General features: G+C 44.6%; 1 protein-coding gene across 1 annotated transcript in view; it reads right to left on the bottom strand.

Moving 5' to 3' along the window:
- LOC134575105 (zona pellucida sperm-binding protein 4-like) overlaps nucleotides 1-22159 on the bottom strand; it is a 177694-nt gene that overhangs the window by 106125 nt on the left and 49410 nt on the right. The window contains exon 2 of the mRNA XM_063434271.1: nucleotides 15604-15725. Coding sequence (XP_063290341.1) covers nucleotides 15604-15725 — 122 coding nt within the window. The remainder of the gene's footprint in view (nucleotides 1-15603; nucleotides 15726-22159) is intronic.

Below are 22159 nucleotides of genomic sequence, written 5' to 3'. Positions count from 1 at the left end.
AAAAATCTTCACAGCGCCCCCCCCCCCCCCGTCATCCATGTATGCTGTTATGTTTGTGTTGTCTGTGTATGTAATAGTACGTGTGATGACTGTGTGTGATATGTATGCTATGTGTGATAATTGTAATGGGTATATTAACAGTGTGTGATATGCGTGTATTGGTTGTATGTGACACACACACACACACAGACACACACACAGAGTCAGGCGGCCATACACACACAGGAATACATCCACACACACAAGCAGACAGTCATACACACACACACACAGGCAGACAGTCACACACACACACAGGCAGACCGTCAGTCATACACACAGACACACAGAGGCAGACAGTCATACACACAGACACACAGAGGCAGACAGTCATACACACAGAGGCAGACAGTCATACACACAGAGGCAGACAGTCATACACACAGAGGCAGACAGTCATACACACAGAGGCAGACAGTCATACACACAGAGGCAGACAGTCATACACACAGAGGCAGACAGTCATACACACAGAGGCAGTCATACACACAGAGGCAGTCATACACACAGAGGCAGTCATACACACAGAGGCAGTCATACACACAGAGGCAGTCATACACACAGAGGCAGTCATACACACAGAGGCAGTCACACACACAGAGGCAGTCATACACACAGAGGCAGTCACACACACAGAGGCAGTCATACACACAGAGGCAGTCATACACACAGAGGCAGTCATACACAGTCACACACACAGAGGCAGACAGTAATACACACAGACAAACACACAGATGCAGACAGTAACACACACAGACACACAGTGGCAGACAGTCATATACACACACACACACACACACACACGCAGACAGTCACACACAGACACACACACACACGCAGACAGTCACACACAGACACACAGAGGCAGACAGTCATACACACAGACACACAGAGGCAGACAGTCATACACACAGACACACAGAGGCAGACAGTCATACACACAGAGGCAGTCATGCACAGTCACACACACAGAGGGCAGACAGTAATACACACAAACAAACACACAGAGGCAGACAGTAATACACACAGACACACAGTGGCAGACAGTCATATACACACACACAGACACACAGAGGCAGACAGTCATACACACAGACACACACACAGAGGCAGACAGTAATACACACAGACACAGTGGCAGACAGTCATATACACACACATACAGTCATACACACACACACACACACACAGGCAGACAGTCATACACACAGACATACAGAGGCAGACAGTCATATACACACACACACACACACACACACACATAGGCAGACAGTCATACACACAGGCAGAGAGTTACACTCACCTGACAATCACACAGTTACCTGTGGAGTTCATTGTTGAGGCAGTGCAGCTCCTGGTGACTGTTTGGTGGGGAAGCAGGGACTCCTTCCTGCTTCCCCTGCAGCCGTTTTCCGGCGCTTTTAGCTCCGCCCCCGCCGCACGGTAAGCTCCGCCCCCGCTGCTTTTTTTTTTTTTTTTTTAAATCGGCTGTGCGGCCGCACGGCGCCCCCTGCTCCATGGCGCCCTGTGCGGCCGCACAGCTCGCACACCCCTAAGGCCGGCCCTGTGCACAAGGTTGGATGCCGAGCTACTCATTTCCCGTTCCTCCTCCTCACTGATGTCATTGAAGGTATGTTCTTCCCCCCCCTGGCAGGCAGGCAACTGCTCTTCTATTACAGTGAAAAAAAATGATTTCTTTAAAATCTAAAGCTTAAGCTATTTTTAAAACAGATATGAGTGGTGGCACTGACTGTGCAAATGGGCAAGGCATCCAACCTGACACAGAAGCTGGCAGGCAGGCAACTGCTCTTCTATTACAGTGAAAACAAATTATTTATTTAAAATCTAAAGCTTAACCAATTGTTAAAACAGATATGAGTGGTGGCACTGGGCAAGTAGGCACAGTATCCAATGTGAACCTCACACAGAAGCTGGCAGGCAGGCACCTGCAATTACATTACACAGGAAAAAAAAAAAAAGCAGCCTGATGTTCTAGCCCTAAAAAGGTCTTTTTGGGGTGCTGTCCTTACAGCAGAGATCAGATGAGTCCTTCAGGATTGTAGTGGACACTGAATACCCTAGCCTAGCTATCAATTTCCCTATCTAATCAGCAGCAGCTAAACTTTCCCTCCTCTCACTAAGCATGCAGCTTCCGAATGAATCGAAAATGGATGCTGGGAGGGAGGTTGGAGGGTGTGGAAGGGAGGGAGTGCTGCTGATTGGCTGGAATGTGTCTGCTGACCGAGAGGCACAGGGTCAAAGTTTGCCCAATGATGACGAATAGGGGGCGGATCGAACCGCCCATGTGTTCGCCCGCGTCGGCGAACGCGAACACGCTAAGTTCGCCGGGAACTGTTCGCCGGCGGACAGTTCGGTACATCACTACCTATGATCAGAAAATCGTCCAGATAATGATAAAGCTCAATGTTCTTTGTCCTTATAAAGGCCACAAGTGAAATTATAATCTTCGAAAACGTTCTGGGGGCCAAACTTAAGCCGAAGGGAAGTCCCTTGAACTGGTAGTGATTCCCCAAAATCCAAAACCTCAGAAACCGGCGATGACTGATGTGAATAGGTATCTGATAGTAGGCGTCATTGAGATCAATAGAAGTCATCCAGTTCCCTGTCTTTATATTGGGCAGGATTGTGGTAATAGACTCCATCTTGAACGTTCTTGGAATCAAATATGTATTCAGACCTTTTAGGTCCAGAATTAGACGCCATTTCCCCTGAGGTTTTGGGGCCAAAAATATTGTAGAATAGTGGCCTCTGTAACGTTCTTGAATGTGGCCTCTGTAACGTTCTTTTCTTCCTTTTGCAACTCTTGAATGGATAAAGTTGTTTTGAGAAGGGAATTCTTTGAATTCTATCTTGTATCCTTGTATAAGGATAGAAAGAACCCAAGTATCTTGAATACTTTTGGCCCAAACCAGATAAAAGAAGCGACGTCTGCCTCCTATAACATCTGGCTGGGCCAGCAAACGTTCAGAAGTTTTTATTTGCTGGTCTAGATCCTCTTCCTCTAACCGGTTTTGATGTAGTAGACTGATAGCTTCTCCAGTTAGAATTCCTGGAATATTCTCTTCCGGGTCTGTATGCTCTGCTATCTCGAAAGGATCGATCTCGGAATTTTTTATCCTTCTAGTAAGAAGCACCAAATCTCCTTTTCCCTTGTGGAAGAAAAGCCTTTCTCCCATCATCTGCTTTATGGATTGCATCTTCCAGGATTTTGCCAAACAGCAGGTCACCTTGAAAAGGGAGCGCACATAGAGAGGCCTTAGAGGCGTAATCTGCACCCCAAGAGTGAAGCCATAATGCTCTCCTAGAGGCTACAGACCGCGCCATACTTTTTGCTACCATCTTGGTAACATCCAGGGAAGCTTCAGAACAGAATTCTTTGGCTAGTTTTAAATCTTTAAGGCCCTCCATCAGGTGTTCTCTACGGACTCCTCTAGTAATATCCTCTTCTAGATTATCAATCCATATTTTAAGAGCTCTGGACAAGGTGGTTAGGGCAATGGCTGGATGTAATGCTGATCCCAGGGCCAGGTATGCCTTGATAAGGTTAGCGTCCAATCGCTTTTCCATTGGCTCCCTTAAATATGCCATTGAGTCTATGGGAAGAGTCTTTCTTTTCGCCATATGAATGACTGCTGCATCAATTTTAGGACCAGAAATCCATGATTTGCAGTCCTCAGGTGCATACAGATATAATCTGGGAGTTTTACTTTTCATCTTCTTCCTCTGAATATTCTTCCATCATATCAGATTCTTCCTCCGATTCTACATAACTTTCCACTCTGGGACGCTTAGAAGTAGTCATCTTACTTGAGGATTTGAAGCCTTCTGCAATTGCTTCTGATATCCATTTCTTTAAGTCAGCCTGTGGGGAACTTTTCTTATCCCATTCATTCGCTGCATCCACCAGGCAAGCTCTGCACAAATTATTCCCAGGAGGAGCCACTTGGTTGCAGTTTGCACATCTATTAGATTTCGCTCTATATTTTCTAGGAGAATTCTCTTGAGATTTTTCTTGGCCGAAAGCTGCTTCCACCAGGCAAGCTCTGCACAAATTATTCCCAGGAGGAGCCACTTGGTTGCAGTTTGCACATCTATTAGATTTCGCTCTATATTTTCTAGGAGAATTCTCTTGAGATTTTTCTTGGCCGAAATAGAGGCCAATATACAATATATTATAGGCTGTCATGGCACTCTTTCCCCCCCTTATAATAATTTATAAAGAAATTATGCAGCTCACCTATGTCTTCTAGAGCGAGATCTTGAGGCAGAGGGAGAAGCCATCTAGAATAATACAATTTGCTTAATACTGAAAGATTAAGAAAAAGAAAGAAGAGAGAAAAAAACAAACAAACATTTTTTACAAGATTGAATAGGAAATTTACCTTAAAACAGAATCTGGAAGTAAAAGGCAGCTTTCCTTATCACCAGATGACCAGGTAAGAAGATAGAATCAATTCCGAATGAAATTTTTTTTTTTTTTTTTTTTTTTTAATTTCTTTATTTTTGGAGTACTTAAACAGGTAACACGTGCATATGAGGTACCCCAAAGGCAATCCTCTTGCAATACAATAACATTTTATACAATAGGGTATATAACATGACATACACAGTACATTTTTATGTTTTTTGTTTAAATAGAGTACGTGGAGGTGCTATGTTTTCGACAAGTTCATTCAGGCTCCTTATCACATAAGGTCATGGGAAGTTGATTACCTCCGTGGATTCTAGCTTACACCTATCTTGGTGCATAAGTCTACCTAATGGTCTCTCTTGTCCATGTTTTATTGTACGGATTCTAGGTGGGGCGAGAGCAGGATGAGTCATCATGTGCTGTATGCATATCTGATATGTTAAAGGTGGTCACGGGGGTTATTTTGGTGTGTTGATATGCACAGGTATACACATACATCCGCACTTAAGTTTAAACGGAATAGGGTTATTATCTCAGTAGCTTCGTACATTTTGTATGACAGAGGGTATGCAGATCAATTAAAGCACTCATCACACATGCTCTATTAGCATAGGCAATTCTAAAGAGTGGCCTGTGAGAAGGCCAGTGTAGAGGGGGGGGAGTAAGAGGGGGAGGAGTGGGATTGGGGGTGGGTATAGGGTACATCCGGCTCAGGGCGAGCCGCCCGGGCGGGCCTCGTCTGTCGAGTCGTAGAGTATATAGGTCTGGTCAGTCACTGTAGTGTCAACGGTTGGTGTAATCTTCCCATGGTTCCCAGATTTTGATAAAAAGTGGGTAGGTATCCCTAACTTGGGCAGTCAGTCTATCCATGAGGTGGGCCTCCTTGACATTTCGGATAACATCGGTCATTTGAGGCAAGTCCATTTGTAGCCAGTGTTGAGCCATGGCTCTTCTGGCGGCCAGCGTAATTTTATTGAGCAATTTCTGTTCTTTACTGGGTAGATTGTCAATGGGTCGGGCTATTAAGAAAGCCCAAGGATCTGGTCTGATTGGTTTGTTTATTACTGTCGTCAGCAGTTGGGCTATGTCTTCCCAGTAGGTCGTTACTTTGGGGCAGGTCCACCACATGTGTATGTATGTTCCTTTCTCCCCGCAGCCCCTCCAGCATGTGTCAGTGGTTGTTTTACCCATGCGGAATAGTTTAACTGGTGTGGTATACCACCTCATGAGTGTCTTGTAGCACTGTTCTTGGTGAATTACACAGATGGATGTTTTTGTCGATGCCTCCCATATATCCTGCCATTCACCACCCTCCAGTGTTTGCTGTAGATCGTTTTCCCATTGCGTGACATATGTGGGAGTGTATGTTTTGTCTGATGGGGCGCTAAGCTGGGTGTAGAGGCGGGTGATGAGGCCGGTACGTGGTCCTTCTGCTGCGCAAAGGGCTTCATAAAAGGTGGGCTTAGTGTGTGCTGCTGCCCTAACTTGCGCGCTTCCTGCAAAGTCCCGAAGCTGCATGTAGCGAAAATAATCTTTGGTAGTCAGCGGGGCCAGTGTCTTGAGGTCCTCAAAAGATCTGATTGATCCATTTTGATACAATTGGTGGTATCTCTGAATGCCCGTGTTTTCTATGTTTTTGAAATCTCTGGCTGTTAAGCCCGGTGGGAACGCTTTGTTGCGTAGGTACGGTGTGAGCGGCGAGGTGGGGTGAGTGAGGGCATATTTGTGGGCAGCATAATCCCAGATCCTGATGGAGTTCAGGATTGCTGGGCATGTTGTGGATATTGGCGGTCTGTTTTGTCTTGGAACCCATATCCAGTACTGCGGGAGGTCGGAACCCATGAGTAGTGTTTCTAAGTCAACCCATCTGTGTATGTCGGGTGACGAGTGCCATTCTATTATTTGCGCCAGTTGTGCTGACAGGTAGTAGGCATGAAGGTTGGGGAGGCCCAGGCCCCCTCTGCTTTTGGGTGTGTACAGTGTTTGTCTCGCTATCCTGTGCCTCTTCCCGGCCCAGACGAAGTCGTCTATTGCCGTTTGTAGTGGCTTGAGATCGCTTTTAGTGACCTTCGTCGGAAGTGCCTGGAAGAGGAACAGGAGGCGGGGTAGTAAGTTCATTTTTACGCTGTGTAGCCTTCCTATCCACGAGATGGGTTTGTTGTTCCACTGGGCTAGGTCTTTGATTAGCGTGGCCATTAGGCGTTGGTGATTGGTTGCGTATATGTCGTCGGTGTTGGGCGGGAGTGCGACCCCTAGGTATTTGATAGGTCGTTGTGTGATATTCAGTCCATGGGTTTGGGCCAGCTCCGTGGCGTCCGAATCGGGGATTCCAATGGGCATGCCTACTGACTTATCTACATTTATTTTGTATCCCGAGACGCGTTTGTATTCATCTAGCAGCGTTAGTAGGTGTGGTACAGATTCTTTGGGTTCAGTAAGGGTCAGTAATATGTCGTCGGCATACGCTGACACTTTAAACTCTTCCGTCGCCACTCGGATGCCTTGTATTCTTGGGTGTTCCCTGATAAGTGTCAATAAGGGCTCTAAGGCCAGGATAAATAGCAGGGGGGATAACGGGCATCCCTGACGTGTGCCGTTTTTAAGTGTAAAGGGGCGTGGTGCCGTTCCCTGCACTAGTGTCTGTGCTCTGGGGTTTACATATAAGGCGTGCACTGCTGTAAGGAATGTGTCTGGTAATTGCATGTGTCGGAGTAGCGTGAATAGATACGGCCATAGGATCCTGTCAAACGCCTTCTCTGCATCCAGAGAGAGGAGCAGAGAAGGCGTTTGCTTACTTCTTGCCCTCCATATGAGGTCCACTGCCCTTCGTGTATTTTCATACAGCTGCCTAGTGGGTACGAAGCCCACTTGGTCCGCATGTATGTACCTGGTGAGCAGTGGGTTAAGTCGATTGGCCAGTAGTTTAGCGTAGGTTTTGACGTCGAAGTTGATAAGTGATATGGGCCGATAGTTGGAGATGTAGGTGTGGTCTCTATCTGGTTTAGGAATAAGGGTAATGTCTGCTGTTGTGAGGTCCTGGTGTGGTGATTCTCCTTCTGTCCACTTTTTGTACATTTTGGTTAGGTATGGGGTGAGTTGTTCTTTAAAGGTTTTGTAGTATGTGCCGTCAAAGCCGTCCGGTCCCGGGGCCTTAGCGCCCTTAAGTCCAGTGACGGCCATGACGACTTCCTCCATTTCTATGGGGGCTCCCAGCGGTCCCGTTAGGTTGGCGGGGAGCCTCTTGAGTTGGGCTTTAGTTAGAAACGTCTTAACCTCCCCCATGTAGTCTTCATTGGTCTCGGTTAGTGTAGGTGCGTGGTAGTATAGATCAGTGTAGAAGTGTGTGAATTCTATGTTGATGTCCTCCGGGTTGGTGAGAATTGTTCCCTGCTTGTTTCTGACTGCCATAGTTGTAGTCTTGAGAGTTTTAGGTCTTAAGGCTCTTGCTAAGAGGGTGTCCATTTTATTGGACTTCTCATAAAAGAGCCTTTTTGTGTGGCGTATGTCATTGCTGACTTCGTCCACCATTAGCTCCCTAATCATGCGTCTTATGTCTTGTAAGTCTTTCGTCGTGGATGGAGTGGCCGTCTGTTTGTTTCGCATTTCGGCTTTTCGAAGTTGTTTTAGGAGGTCTGTTAGTTTCTCATATTTTTTCCTTTTATAGTGTGTGGCTAGCTTTATGAGGTGGCCCCTGATTACAGGCTTGTGGGCCGCCCACAGTGTCGTAGGTGATATGTCTGGGGTATCATTAGTGAGGAAGTAGTTTGTTATCTCCTGTCTAGTGCTTTCCAGAATTTGTGGGTTTTTAAGGAGAGAGGCGTTCATACGCCATTTCCAGGGTGCATGTGTCCCCTGCGTTCTTAAGGTTATTTCTATGTCGGCGTGATCCGACCAGGAGATTAGGTTTATTGCAGAGGTTTTAATCCACTGCATACCTAGGCAGTTCGTAAGGAAAAGATCTATGCGGGAGTATGTGGCGTGTGGGGCGGAGTAGAAGGTATAATCATGCTCCCCTGGGTGTTGGATGCGCCATGGGTCCAGTAGCCCTGTATTAAGGATGAATTTATTTAGGAGCTTGTCCTGGGCCCCTCTATGTTGTGAGCGCGGGAGCCGTTGGCCTCCTCCCCGGTCTGTCGCCGGGCAGGGCGTGGCATTAAGGTCTCCCCCTAATATTATTATACCCCTCGGTAGGGTAGTGATCAGTGACTCAAGGTTAGCCCAGAACTCAGGTATGGGGGTGTTTGGCGCATAGACATTGATCAGATGATATGTGTTGGATTGCAGTGTGCCCGACAGGGCCACGTACCGGCCCTCAGCGTCTGTTTGTACGCCTGTTACCTGTAGGGGACATTTCTTATGTATGAGTATTTCTACTCCGTTTTTTTTACATTGGGCGCGTGATGCGTATGCTCTTGTGTATATGTGGTTCGTCAGTGTTAGTTGCGAGGAGCGTGGTATGTGCGTCTCTTGTACAAAGGTGATGTCGGCCTTCTGACGACGTACCTCTCTCAGGAGTAGCCGTCGTTTTGTGGGCACATTTAGGCCATTCACATTTAGGGAGGTGATTTTCAGGTCCATGTTTAGTCTTGTGTTAGTGCGTGTCCGCTTACCCAGTCTGTGAGGGGTAGTCAGTCTGTTCCGGGTCCGATGCCCGGGCCCGTGCAGCCCGCCCCGATCCGCACGCCCCTGCAGGTCCTCTCTCGTTCTCAATCGGGTGCGTTTATGGGTGGGTGGGGGGTAGGGGAGGGTGGAGGGTGGGGGGGGAGGGGGTAAGGGATATCACTAGGTGTATCACCTAAAGAAAGGTAGAAGTGCACGTTAAATACGCAAGCTATACAATAGCGTGAGTGCGCTAAGTTCACTATGTGCGCAAACTTTTACAAACTGATTATAAACAATAAACAATACAATTAAAATATCCGGGTCTTATCAGTTGCCAGGAGCTATAGGGGGTGGGTGTCCACCGCGTTGAGGGTATCTCCTCTAACGGGGGGGAAGCTCAGCCGATATGCACCCTGGCGAGGCTCTTATACAAAATAAAATCAACCTGTGTCTCCTGGGAGTGTAGGGGAGGGCGACCCATGGTGTATCATAGTCTTTTGGTTGCCCGTTTGTTTTGACCTTTTTTTCTTTTTTTTTTTTTTTTTGGTTGTTGTAATTTTATCAATTTAATCTATTAAGCGTTGGTTTTCTGTGTGTCTTTTATATTGCTTCGCGGGCAAGGGGCGGCTTAATTGTGTAGTGGGTGGTTTGGGGCTAATATCCATGTCCTTCGTGATTTGTCCCTATCGGGTTGAGGGCATATCGGGTTAATGGCCTCCTATCACATTTTTACACAGGACGGGGGTGTTTATGCTCTCTGGGGTTGAGTAATTAAGTTCTGACCCTGTCCCGTGCTTAAGTACATGCCTATGTGGGTCGCGTCCCGTCCGGGAGCGTATGGGGGACCCCACCTGTAGCGCTGATCTATTTTCTTGATCCCTGTGTCTTAGGGTGCCTTATGCCAGCGGCTCTCTGTGGGGAGTTCGTCACGTTTGAGCGGGAATCCCAGGTCCCGTGACCCGAGAGTCCCGCTGTTTTCGTGACACGTTTTGGACATAATGGATCAATTTGGTTGAGAATTTTCGGTCTCCTGCCCCCTTCCCACACAACTAAAACCACAGTTAAACACAGGACATATTACAATCAAATAAGCAGTACAATGGTCAAAAGATTTATACAGTTCCCTCTCTCCCCATCCCCAGGATTCTTTAACAATATTACACCAGTATAAACATTTAGTAACACAATGTTATGGGGTTCCCATGTAGGCCTAATGGCGTTTAGATGCGCCGTTAAAAAACTATCTAGCGCCTAAGCCGGCCTCAAACCAACATTATATGTATACTTAGTGGTATACATTACGGTATGTCCTTGGTTTCAGCGTGGTAGATGGTGTTGTTCCCCCCAGCTGTCCGGCAGGGGTGTCAGTTCTGGGATGCCGTTCGCTGGAAGTTGGAGGTCATCCGGCACCGATATGCCTAAGTCCGTTAGGAAAGCTCGAAAATCCGTTGTGGGTAGTAAGATCGCCGGCGTGGGGCCTTGAAAAATCAGTATCTTGAAGGGGTATCCCCATGCGAATCTGATCCCTTTCTGTCGCAGTAATTCCGTGACCGGCTTCCATGCTCGTCTACGTAGGAGGGTGGCCGGGGCAATGTCCTGGTATAGTTGGATTTCTCTTCCCTCGAATTTGAACGGCTGTGCTCTGCTGCTTTTCAAGATGGCGTCCTTGGTCTTGAAGTAGTGCCATTTTATAATGACATCCCTTGGCAGGCTTGTGTCTGGGCCTCTCGCTCTGAGAGCCCTGTGTGCTCTGTCGATTTGCCACATGTGGTCAGGCATATTTGGTAAGTGGAGCTGGAAGAGTTGGACCAGCACATTTTCTATATAGTCTTCTTTCACTTTTTCAGGCAGACCTCGGACGCGTAGGTTGTTGCGTCGTGATCTGTTGGAAATGTCTTCCATTTCGACCTCCAGGTCGGTGATTTTTTGTTGGAGCACATTAGTGAGTGAAGTGGTAGTATTCTGTGCTGTGACTAGTCGTGCCACTCTGTGTTCTGTTTCTGTCGTGCGGGCGCCAATTGCGGCAATTTCGGCCTTGACTTCCTCCGCAGTTCGTGCGATTTCTGCCGCCAGGTATCCCTTCACTTCTGCGAGTGATTGAAGGATGGCACTGGATGATGCCTCTGGGGTTTTGCCCGCCGCTGTGGAGGCGACACGGGGGCTGGTTTCTCCGGTTCTATTGCCGGTGCTCGTGTCCTCCATGATGCCACGTGAAGACGCTCGCGGGGTTGTGAGCATGTCGGCCACAGAAATGGCTTCTTTGGGGCCTTTTTTTTGATGTTTGCGGGTTGACATCCGTAGGTAAGTGTTTAGGAGGTCGTTAGGGTTCGGTTCTGGTGCTTTTGAAGTGGGTTGGTGCCGTTGGCAGTGCTTATTTGGAGCCTCGGGTGCGGAGCTCTGACTCTAAGCGTCCATCTCTGTCGGCAGTCAGGCCACGCCCCCCCGAATGAAATTTTGAGGCGCGATATACCTTTAAGCGCGAAACTAGGTTGCGCATGTGCAGATGGCCCGCCAGACGCCGCCGTTACTGCGCATGCGCCGGAATTCCGAACACAGAAGAGCCAGGATCGGAAGAAACTCTGCCTCTGCACGTCAGAATGACACAAAAGAAGACGACTGACACAGGTAAGGACTACAACAAAGAGCTGTCAGTCAAATTAATAGAAAGATAACCCACAAATATTTATTGACTTCACAATTCGTCTGTAACAACATTAAGACACAGACTTACCTTAGCTTCTACAAAATCTCTGCCCTCAGATCAGGGGGTTTTGATGCCATAAGGGGAATTTTTAAGGCAACAGCCGACCCCACATCATAATATAGTATAATTTCTCCCATAATAGTACAGATGCTAATCTGTACTAAACTCAGTTAGTCCTGCCTGTGCAGGCTGTTTACGGAGTTCTTCAGATGAAGAGAGGCTGAACTTCATCTGGAGGCCCATGGTACACATGGGAAGGTGGCCCAAAATAAAATATCCTGTTTGTCCTGAAAGGACAGGAAAAAAGACTGTGGGATGGAAGGAGGAGGGACCTTTTATACACCTTTTATAGTCTGGTCCAGATTAATAGATTTTTTCCTGTTCTGTTTCTGATTGGGGCGGAGCTACCCATAAGTGATGCTGCCATGATTAGCCAGGAAAGGTAATTATTGCAGTCGATTAGGAACTGCAATAATTACCTTTCCAGGGTTAAGGATGCAGGGACACTGCACCCAGACAACTTCAATGAGCTGAAGTGGTCTGGGTGCAAGTAGTGTCCCTTCAAAGACATTCTGATCGCATAATTCAGCAAGGCTTTTTTGCTTTTCAGAGTTTTAGTTTTTTTGGTATGTTTTTTGCGTGTTGCCCAAGAATGTTTTTTTCTAGTTTGAATTACAAAAGTTGATTTGCAACAAAATAAACTATGCATAGAAGATTTTCCTTGCTTAACCTCCTAAGGACGGCGGGCGTGCTATGCCGTCCTTGGGGACCCGGCTTAAACGATTATGGGGATGTAGAATATGCACCTGCACCACAATCCCACATTAATAAACGGAATACATTGTATAACTCGTTCTGCAGATTTGCGTTACAATGTAATTACAGGTCCCACCATTGTGACATGCTAAAAGAACTAAACTGTCTGTCGCTGGAATGTTCCGTTCATCTTTTTTGTGTTTAAGAGCTTTTCTGGGAAGCTTACGCCCTACCTGCACAAAATTCTTTCCCCAGCTGTTCCCACTTCCTATAACCTCCGATCCAGTACCAACACCTTACTTAGTCTACCTCCTTCTCTTACAGAGCACAGCAATTGTAGAACGACCTCCCGCACAATTTAAAATCTTCCCTCTCTACATACCTCAAAAAAGAATGCATGTGTTATGGTTATTTCCTACCTGTTCTATGTTAAATTTTGTATATATTGTGTATTAATATTGTTGTTGTATTTTATTATACCCTATTGTATCAATGCAATATATATATATATATATATATATATATATATATATATATATATATATAATTTGATATCAAAATACACTTAGAACTAAATAATATAGCTATATACATATATATATTATATATATTTTTTTAATTACATTTTTTTAATTCTACGTATATATTTATGTAATATTTTTACATAATTATGTAATTTTATTAATTACAATTTGTGGGACCAGCCTGATAATCCAGGCAGAAAGTGCAAAGAATTTAATTTGCTAGCACTATATTTAACCCTGTAATTTTCCAAAACATCAAAACCTGTACATGGGGGGTACTGTTTTACTCGGGAGACTTCGATGAACACAAATATTAGGGTTTCAAAACAGTAAAAAGCATTACAACGATCTCATCAGTGAAAGTGACTTTGTTGCATTTTTCACAAACAAACTGCACCTACACTGACGGTACAATTGTTGTGATACATTTTACAGTTTTGAAACACTAATATTTGTGTTTAGAGAAGTCTCCTGGGTATAACCGTACCCATCATGTACAGGTTTTATGGAGTTTTCAAAAGTTACAGAGTCAAATATAAGGCTTGTGTTTCATTTTTTCCACATTAAAATTCGCCAGATTAGTTACGTTGCCTTTGAGACCGTATGGTAGCCCAGGAATGAGAATTACCCCCATGACAGCATACCATTTGCAAAAGTAGACAATCTGAGATATTGCAAATGGGGTATGTCCAGTCTTTTAGTAGCCACTTAGTCACAAACACTGGCCAAAATTGGCGTTTAAATTTGTTTTTTGCATTTTTCCCCACACACAAACAAATATTAACGCTAACTTTGGCCAGTGTTTGTGACCAAGTGGCTACTAAAAAAGACTGGACATCACATATTTGATGGACAAACTCACAGCCCAAATTAGGAACACAGAAATCATTCTATAAAATATGGCAACCATGGGAAGACTATCTTGACAACTAAACCCACACAAGCAGGACAAAGACAGAGGCTCCTGAAGGGGCCTTTATCCGCCGTACGCCCCAACGAACAGCGTACCCCTTCCCTCCCCCCCCCACCCAACAGCCTGGCCCCTCCCTCCACCCCCCCAGCTCCCTCCCTCCAATGACAGGGAGACCGGAGGAAGACAGCAAACACTTCACATAAAACCCCTAAAAATATGAAGAATCCACACAGACACCAAACCAAAAAGTAATACTGCACCACTAAACTGGTATTACGATTTGTAAGTAAAGCACTGTGACCACCTTAAGCACACGACCCGGCACTAGGGCCTACCTACGATACTCCCCACGGTCACAAGAAGAACCTGACCGGGCACCGCAACCCACGACCAAAAGAGAACCTGAGATGGGATGGCTCATGGGACGGGTCGACATTAGTCGCAACTGACAGACACAAACCTATACGACTGTAAAACCCACTATGACACGACTCCGACTGATACACGGCATTGCCCATAGCACATAGCAGACAGTACAAAAGTCCGAACTGTTCTACGCAGAGAAACTATTGCATGTACCCAATGTGAATTGGTTGGAAAGTGTCTCGAATTACGTATCACACTCTCACAGTTTAATGTATTTTATTTTATTGTGTTGCATTGTTGTGTTCTTTTTACTTTATGAACAGGCAAGCAATGCCCTCCACAGTTAAAAACGACACAGGGCGGCAAAATACCAATGTCATATAATCTGAAAAAACACCTATCAATTGTTACATACCAAGCAAAACTTACTGGTAATCGGCCCCTGCGTGAGCCGCTGTATATCGCCATGCCACATTCAGTGTCGACTCAAAAATAAAGAAATTAAAAAAAAAAAAAAAGACTGGACATACCCCATTTGTAATAACTTGGGTTGTCTACTTTTGCAAATGATAGGCCATCATGGGGCTAGTTCTCATTCCTGGGCTACCATACGGTCTCAAAGGCAACGTAACCAATCTGGCGAATTTCCATGTGAAAAAACTGAAAAATGTAACATGCTATATTTGACCCTGTAATTTTCCAAAACACCATAAAACCTGTATACAGGAGGTACGGTTTTACACGCGAGACATCGCTGAATACAAATATGTGTATTTTATTGCAGTAAAAGCAAACAGTATTATGACATTCACAGGTAAAATGTCGTGAACTAAAAAATAATTTCTCAAATTTGTTTTACATTTTATTCATATAAAATTATGTTTCATAGCTAAATATTTGATGGTAAATTAAAGCCCTATTTCTCCTGAATAAAATTATATATAATAAGTATAGGTGCACTTAATATGAAAGAGGTGAATTATGGTTGAACAGGGGTTAAATATTGTATATGTATATTTCATCTGTGCATAAACAAAGTACTAGAAAAAAAATAATTACTTAGTTTATGGAATTCTACAGAGTAAAATGTTTTTTCCATCCCCCAAATTTAATTGGAGGGCTTTCTGGAGAGCCAGGGAACCTCGAAAAGAACAGTTTTGGGTTTAATTTAAACTTTATATCCCACTACAAGAGACACCAACGTCTAGTGCTCAGTGATCTGCATGTGTAAGTAGGAATCTACAACTGATGGCTATTTTTATTTTACCTTGTGAGCAGAGAGACAAACATTGTATGGGGAATAAAAGACAATCTCTCCATTGACGTCACGAGATGAAAGCAGGCAGCTAGCGAGACAGCCTGAGATAGTATATCCCATCCCGAACTCATCTAGGACAGGAAAGCAGACAGAAGACAGTTACACCACAATGCAGGAGGGACGTTTATAGTTTCAACTTATTTTTACAACTAAAAGCAAGTTAAGTTGAGATGATGTTAATAGGTCACCATAACCACTGCAGCTTACGGTCTGCTGTTCAAAGGCTGAGATTTTTATACCATCTGGAAAAATCATACCAGTTTAGATTGCCTCCATATTATTGGTGCTCAATATTTCCTCAACCTGCATCCTCTGACCACTCTCCTCATCCTAGCATATACCTTAATTCTCCTGACATTCATCTAATCTCCAGTCCCCATGCTCGCTCCCCCATTCTACCTTAGCCGTTGCCTTGTACAATAGGGTCACATCTTTCCTAGCCAATCTCAAGATAGACAGTTCCAGCTCTAGGATACCAAGGACACTACCTACAAACAAACATGCTTGCACTCAAATCTCGCACCGGACCAGGACTACTTCTAGTAAAATTATTTAAATGTTCTAACAGCAAAGCCCTCTTCCTTGTTACACAAGGACTATTTGATATCCTCAACTCCTTATTTCACTTTGCCATAACCCCAAACTCACAGCTCACTTCTGTCATGCTTTAACACCCTTCAAGCCTTCAACCCAGTTACTAAATAGGGGGTGCTGCAATTCTTTGCCCTCATCCCACTTAATTCCTAAATTCCATTCAACCACACCTTATCAGATCTCTGTTTGCCTTTTGCAAACTTTAACACATCCTCAAGTGCTCTTATTTTTATTTATTTTTTGTGTAGGGGTGACAATGACAGGATTACTCAACCATAAAAAATAAATATATATATATATATATATATATATATATATATATATATATATATATATATATATATATATATATATACATATACACACACACTTCAGTAAAGGATAGCCGCTCACCGGTCTTATAAAAATCCAAAATTTATTTAAACAGAGTTAAAAAAATGTGACCAACGTTTCAGTCCCCGCTCGGGACTTTCCTCAGGGTATCAAAACAATAATAAATACAAACGCAAACACTGACAATATATAGGTAGAAAGCAATTAGTGCAAACTCACCCAGGTGCAGTAGATGTGTGTCCACCGTGTATGGGAGCACTTCCGGGTATGCGCGCGCACACCCACGTAAATCCCGCCCCCTTTGCGTGCACGTGATACTTGCGATGTGTCATGTATGTGTATATGGTTGCTAAGCAACCACTCGTGCACAACTTCTACTAGCTGAATAAGAATGTAATGAATCTATTAAACAAGGTGCTGATTAGAGTATATTCGTATGGGTTATATCATTAAAATTCGATATGTATCCTGCTGTGATACAGAAACACGATGTCATATTCAAAAGTGATTATGATAGCAGAAATGTGCCGGTATAGTGAACGTGTCCCAAATATGGGATGCCAGTGCAATATGATGTACAGTATGGTAAGCCCTGCTGTACATGATTATGTAGAGAAATTAAATTCTTAAACTAACTATAACCAAGATATAAGTGTGATAAAAAAATGTGTTTTCATATCTAACTATACAATAAAGACCCTTGCCAGAGCCTAATAATTAATACGAGTTAATATACAATCTAAAATAAAATAGTACAAGCTATGGAAATTTCAAATAAATGCATAATAAGGGATATTTTCATTTAATCCTCTCGGTGCCAATGTGCCCAATTGGTATATCCAAAATGCTTCTTTTTGGAGCAACATCCGTCCTCTATTGCCACCCCTCTTGGGACAAGGTATGTGGTCTATACTCACAAATTTGAGGAAGGATAATGGATGTCCCTTCTCCAGAAAATGTTTGGCCACCGGTTTGTCTGACTGGCCATCTCGATAGGCAAGTCTGATACTTGACCGGTGGCCTCGGATACGCTCACAGATAGGGGTTTCTGTTTTGCCCACATAATATAGGCCGCAAGGGCACATAAGCTTATAAATGACAAATGGTGTCTTACATGAGATAGTATGCCTTATGTCATATGTTTTATTAGTATGTGGGTGGCAAAACTTTTTAGCTGGAATCATGTGTCCGCAGGTGACACACCCCAGACAACGTATACACCCACGAATATTTCCCTTCAAAGTTTTGGAGTAACTGTCCACAGGATCCGTATGTACCAACATGTCACGTAGGTTCCTGTTTCTTCTAGAACAGATCATGGGCGGTTCCTTAAAGATTTTAGGAAGGGAGTCGTCCGTGGATATCATCTTCCAGTTGTCCTTAATTAATGCTGTTACCTTGTCGGCTGAGTTGTGGAAAGTCAGTGGAAACACCATGCGTTGTGAAGGATTAGCCTTTGCCTGATTCGGGGCTAACCTGGCCTGTGCAAGAGCCTCTTGTAGTACTAGACCTTCATATCCTCTATCCACAAACTTTTGGGTCATAGATTCCAACTGTATCTCTGCTGCCGCTGTACTTGAGTTATTACGTATCACTCGCCGATATTGTGCCTTGGGTATAGATTTTTTCAACGCCCAAGGATGTGCGCTCTGTGCGTGCAAAAGGGTGTTCCTATCTGTCGGTTTAGAAAACAATGTATACTCAATTCCCTTTATTTCGTAAGATAGCTCCAGATCTAGGTATTGGACTGAATTCTCACTGATATTGGATGTAAACCTGATTGGTGTAGGTAGCTGGTTCAATGCTTCAATCATATCCTGTGCTTCTTTTGCTGTACTATTCCAGATTATAAGGAGATCATCAATGTAGCGATAGTATCCCGTGATGAATCTTGCATATGGAGTTAAGATATATTGTACCTCATACATGTACATGTATGCATTCGCATATCTTGGTGCTACTGCCGAGCCCATAGAAGTTCCCGCTATCTGTAAGTACCATTGCTCCTCAAATCTGAAGTAATTGTTGTTCAAAATAAATGATAATAACTCCAACAACACACCTCTAACCCTCTTTGCACCAGCAGGCAGTGAAATTATATATTTTTATACATTTTTTGTATTGGACTTGTTACAAGTGCATACTGACCATTTATTGGTTTGTGTATAGCAATTGGGTTTTTGTTTTTAAACATGGATGACTTAGTACAAGCGGGAGCCTATAATGACCATGCTGAAACCCTCCAATTTACACCAGAGGAGGCAGCAGATATATTATGGGATGAAACCAGCCAGTGCCTTCCAAGTAATGTTACGCCAAAAGATGTTTACTTCAAGTTACTTAGGCTATATAAAAAAAGCACAGATCTAGATCTACATGGCATATTTTTGTCAGACTATTACAAGGCTAAGATGATCCCACGTGGTTTCAGACTGCTCAATATACCGACTATAGGCAGACTTAAAGCTACAGTATGCAGGGATTGGACCCATGTACTTAATAGGGCCTCCCTAGATCTGATGCTTATAGCCATCAAAGATGTGAAATCTGATTTGGTGGATGTCAAGCGCAGTATATCAGAATTGGAAACAGAACACTCAGTATTATTATCCTCCGCTGAGGGTTTAAAGATACAGCAGCAGCTTAATACGGAAGTACTCAAATATAAAAGTGAGTTGGTGAAATTCAAAAAACAAAAATATGAGAGGGTACAACAGGATTACCACGATCACCGTGTCTACCACTGGCTGTCTGGCGATTGTCCCCCTAGACCCAGAAGATTCAGGAAGAGAGTGGTGCGCCCTAATATACCCACAGTGGATATTACATCGGGTGAGTCAGCATCTGAAAGTGATATACCGTCAGACCCTACCCCTTTTTTAAGAACAGTGGGCTGTAGCGGTACTTACCCTCTCCAGGGGCCGGCCGGGGTCCTCTCTTCTCGCCGCGCGCGGCCCTGCACCTGCACGAGCCGCGCGCGGCTCAGCCAACGATAAGATCAGTCAGGCGGGCAGTGACCGCGAGAAGCGGTCACGTGTCCCGCCCGACACTAAGAGCGCGCCGCGCGTCTCGGGCGCGCTCTTAAAGGGACAGTGGGAGACTAAATTAGAATCAGTCTCCCATTGGCCCCTGTCATGCCACGTTCCCCATACAGTAACGTTTTGGGGGCGTGGATATGACAGGGGCCAATCAAAGTGAACTTTAGGGTATTTATACTCACCTGTTTCCCTTGCTCCTTGCCCTATCGTGGTTTCTGTCCAGTTCCCTTTAGTGCTTGTATCGTTCAGTTGGTTTTTTGGTGCTTGACCTTGGCTTTGTTCCTGACTCCGCTCTCTCCTTATCCTTGCTTGCTTATCCGCTGTTTTGTCCTCTGTGTACCAGTCCTCGGCTTGTTCTACGTTACGCTGTCTCTCAGTTCCCTTGACCTCGGCTTGTTCTAGACTCTGTCTTTCTTACTCATCCTAGTCCGGCCATTCTAAGGTCCGGTAAGACGAACCCTGGTTTCTTGTCTCTTGACTATTGAACTATTCCTGCGTGTTGGGGTATATTACCGTGACATTACGATAGGGCCATGGACCCCGCAGGTTTAGGACAACAGATGGCCACTCATGAGGCTAGATTCGCAGAACAGGATCACCGTATGGATCAAATGGCTCAAGCCATCCAGACACTGTTATCCAGATCAGCTCCGGTACCTGTACCTGCGCCTCCTGTAAACCCTATACCAGACACAGCTAATATGCCTAATGCTTCAGCACATCTAACCCCGCCACCTAGGTATGGAGGGGACGCTAAGACATGTAGGGGATTCCTTAATCAAGTGGAGTTCCACTTTGAAATGTACCCACGTTCATTTCCCACTGATAGATCTAAGGTGGGTTTTCTTATGCACCAGCTTACGGATAAGGCACTAGAATGGGCAAATCCTATTTGGGAGGCTAATGGGCCTATGGTACACGACTTCACTAGCTTCCTCACAGCGTTTCGTAGAACATTTGACACGACTAAAAGGTCAAAAAATGCCGCCAGGGCATTAATGAGAATAAAGCAAGGACCTAAATCTGTAGCCGATTATGCTATTCAGTTCCGTACCCTTGCCTCACAGGTAGATTGGACTAATAATGGGCTTACTACTGCGTTTATGGAGGGTCTGTCTGAAACTATGTTGGATGAGGTAGCAGCTAAGGACCTCCCTGTACCCCTGGAGGACCTGATTGACTATCTTATCGATATAGATAACAGGATCCGTGACAGGTTATATACCAGGTCCAGAAATAGACGTTTTGTTCCCTTTAACTCCCCTAGAGCTGAGACTCCCGAGGGATCTAAAGGTTCTGAGGAGGAACCTATGCAGTTAGGGGTTGCCAAACTTACTGACGCTGAAAAGCTTTATAGGAGAAAGGAGGGACTTTGTCTTTATTGTGGTAGGAGGGGTCATATGAGACAAGAATGTCCCGTGCGTCCGGGAAACTATCGCACCTAAGACCGTATAGAGGACTGGCCTTGGGTGTGACATCACAGTCCTCACATTTGCCTCTTAATAAATTACTTCTCCCTGTTTCCCTGCACCTTGGTAGTAACTGCATAGCAGGGAATATACTAGCCCTGGTTGATTCCGGAGCGGCCGAAAACTTTATTGATTCCAGTTTTGTCAAGGAGAATAACATACCCACTAGAGAGAAGAAGACACCCTTGGCCGTTGAGGCCATAGATGGTAGACCATTATGCTCCCCAGTTATCACACATGAAACTGAACCATTGCATATGTCTGCAGGGGTGTTACACTCAGAAACCATTCGGTTTCAGATCATTACTTCTCCTTCCTCTCACCTCGTGTTAGGGTATCCTTGGTTACGTACTCATAATCCCACCATTGATTGGGAGTCAGGACAAATAGTTTCTTGGAGTGATTCTTGCCAAGAGTCTTGTATTGTTAAAATCACCCCTTTGAATTCTACTAATATTCCTCCCGTGCCTACGGTCATACCCCCTCAGTACCTGTCTCTTAAATCTGTTTTTGATAAAAGGGAGGCTGAAAAATTGCCACCTCACAGGCCTTACGATTGTGCTATTAATTTATTACCTGGTACGATGCCTCCCAAAGGGAGAATATATCCTTTATCTCCTCAGGAGAATCTGGTTATGGAGGAATATATTAAGGAATCTCTAGAGAAGGGATTTATAAGAAGATCCTCTTCCCCGGCAGGGGCGGGTTTCTTCTTTGTATCTAAGAAAGATGGCGAATTAAGGCCTTGTATTGACTATAGGGGCCTAAATAAAATCACCGTCAAAAATGCGTACCCCATACCTTTGATCACAGAACTATTTGATAGGCTTAAACAGGCCACAGTTTTTACTAAATTGGACCTTAGGGGTGCTTACAATCTCATACGTATCAAAAAGGATCACGAGTGGAAGACCGCATTCAATACCAGGAGTGGCCACTACGAATATACTGTGATGCCCTTTGGTCTTTGTAACGCCCCAGCAGTTTTTCAAGAATTTATTAATGATGTCCTACGTCAATTTATACATACATTCGTTATAGTATACTTATAGACGACATATTAATTTATTC

This window comes from Pelobates fuscus, chromosome 10 (genome assembly GCF_036172605.1).
Source record: "Pelobates fuscus isolate aPelFus1 chromosome 10, aPelFus1.pri, whole genome shotgun sequence".
NCBI lineage: Eukaryota > Metazoa > Chordata > Amphibia > Anura > Pelobatidae > Pelobates > Pelobates fuscus.
Note: the sequence above shows the minus strand (reverse complement) of the source record. Positions and strands in the feature narration are given on the sequence as shown.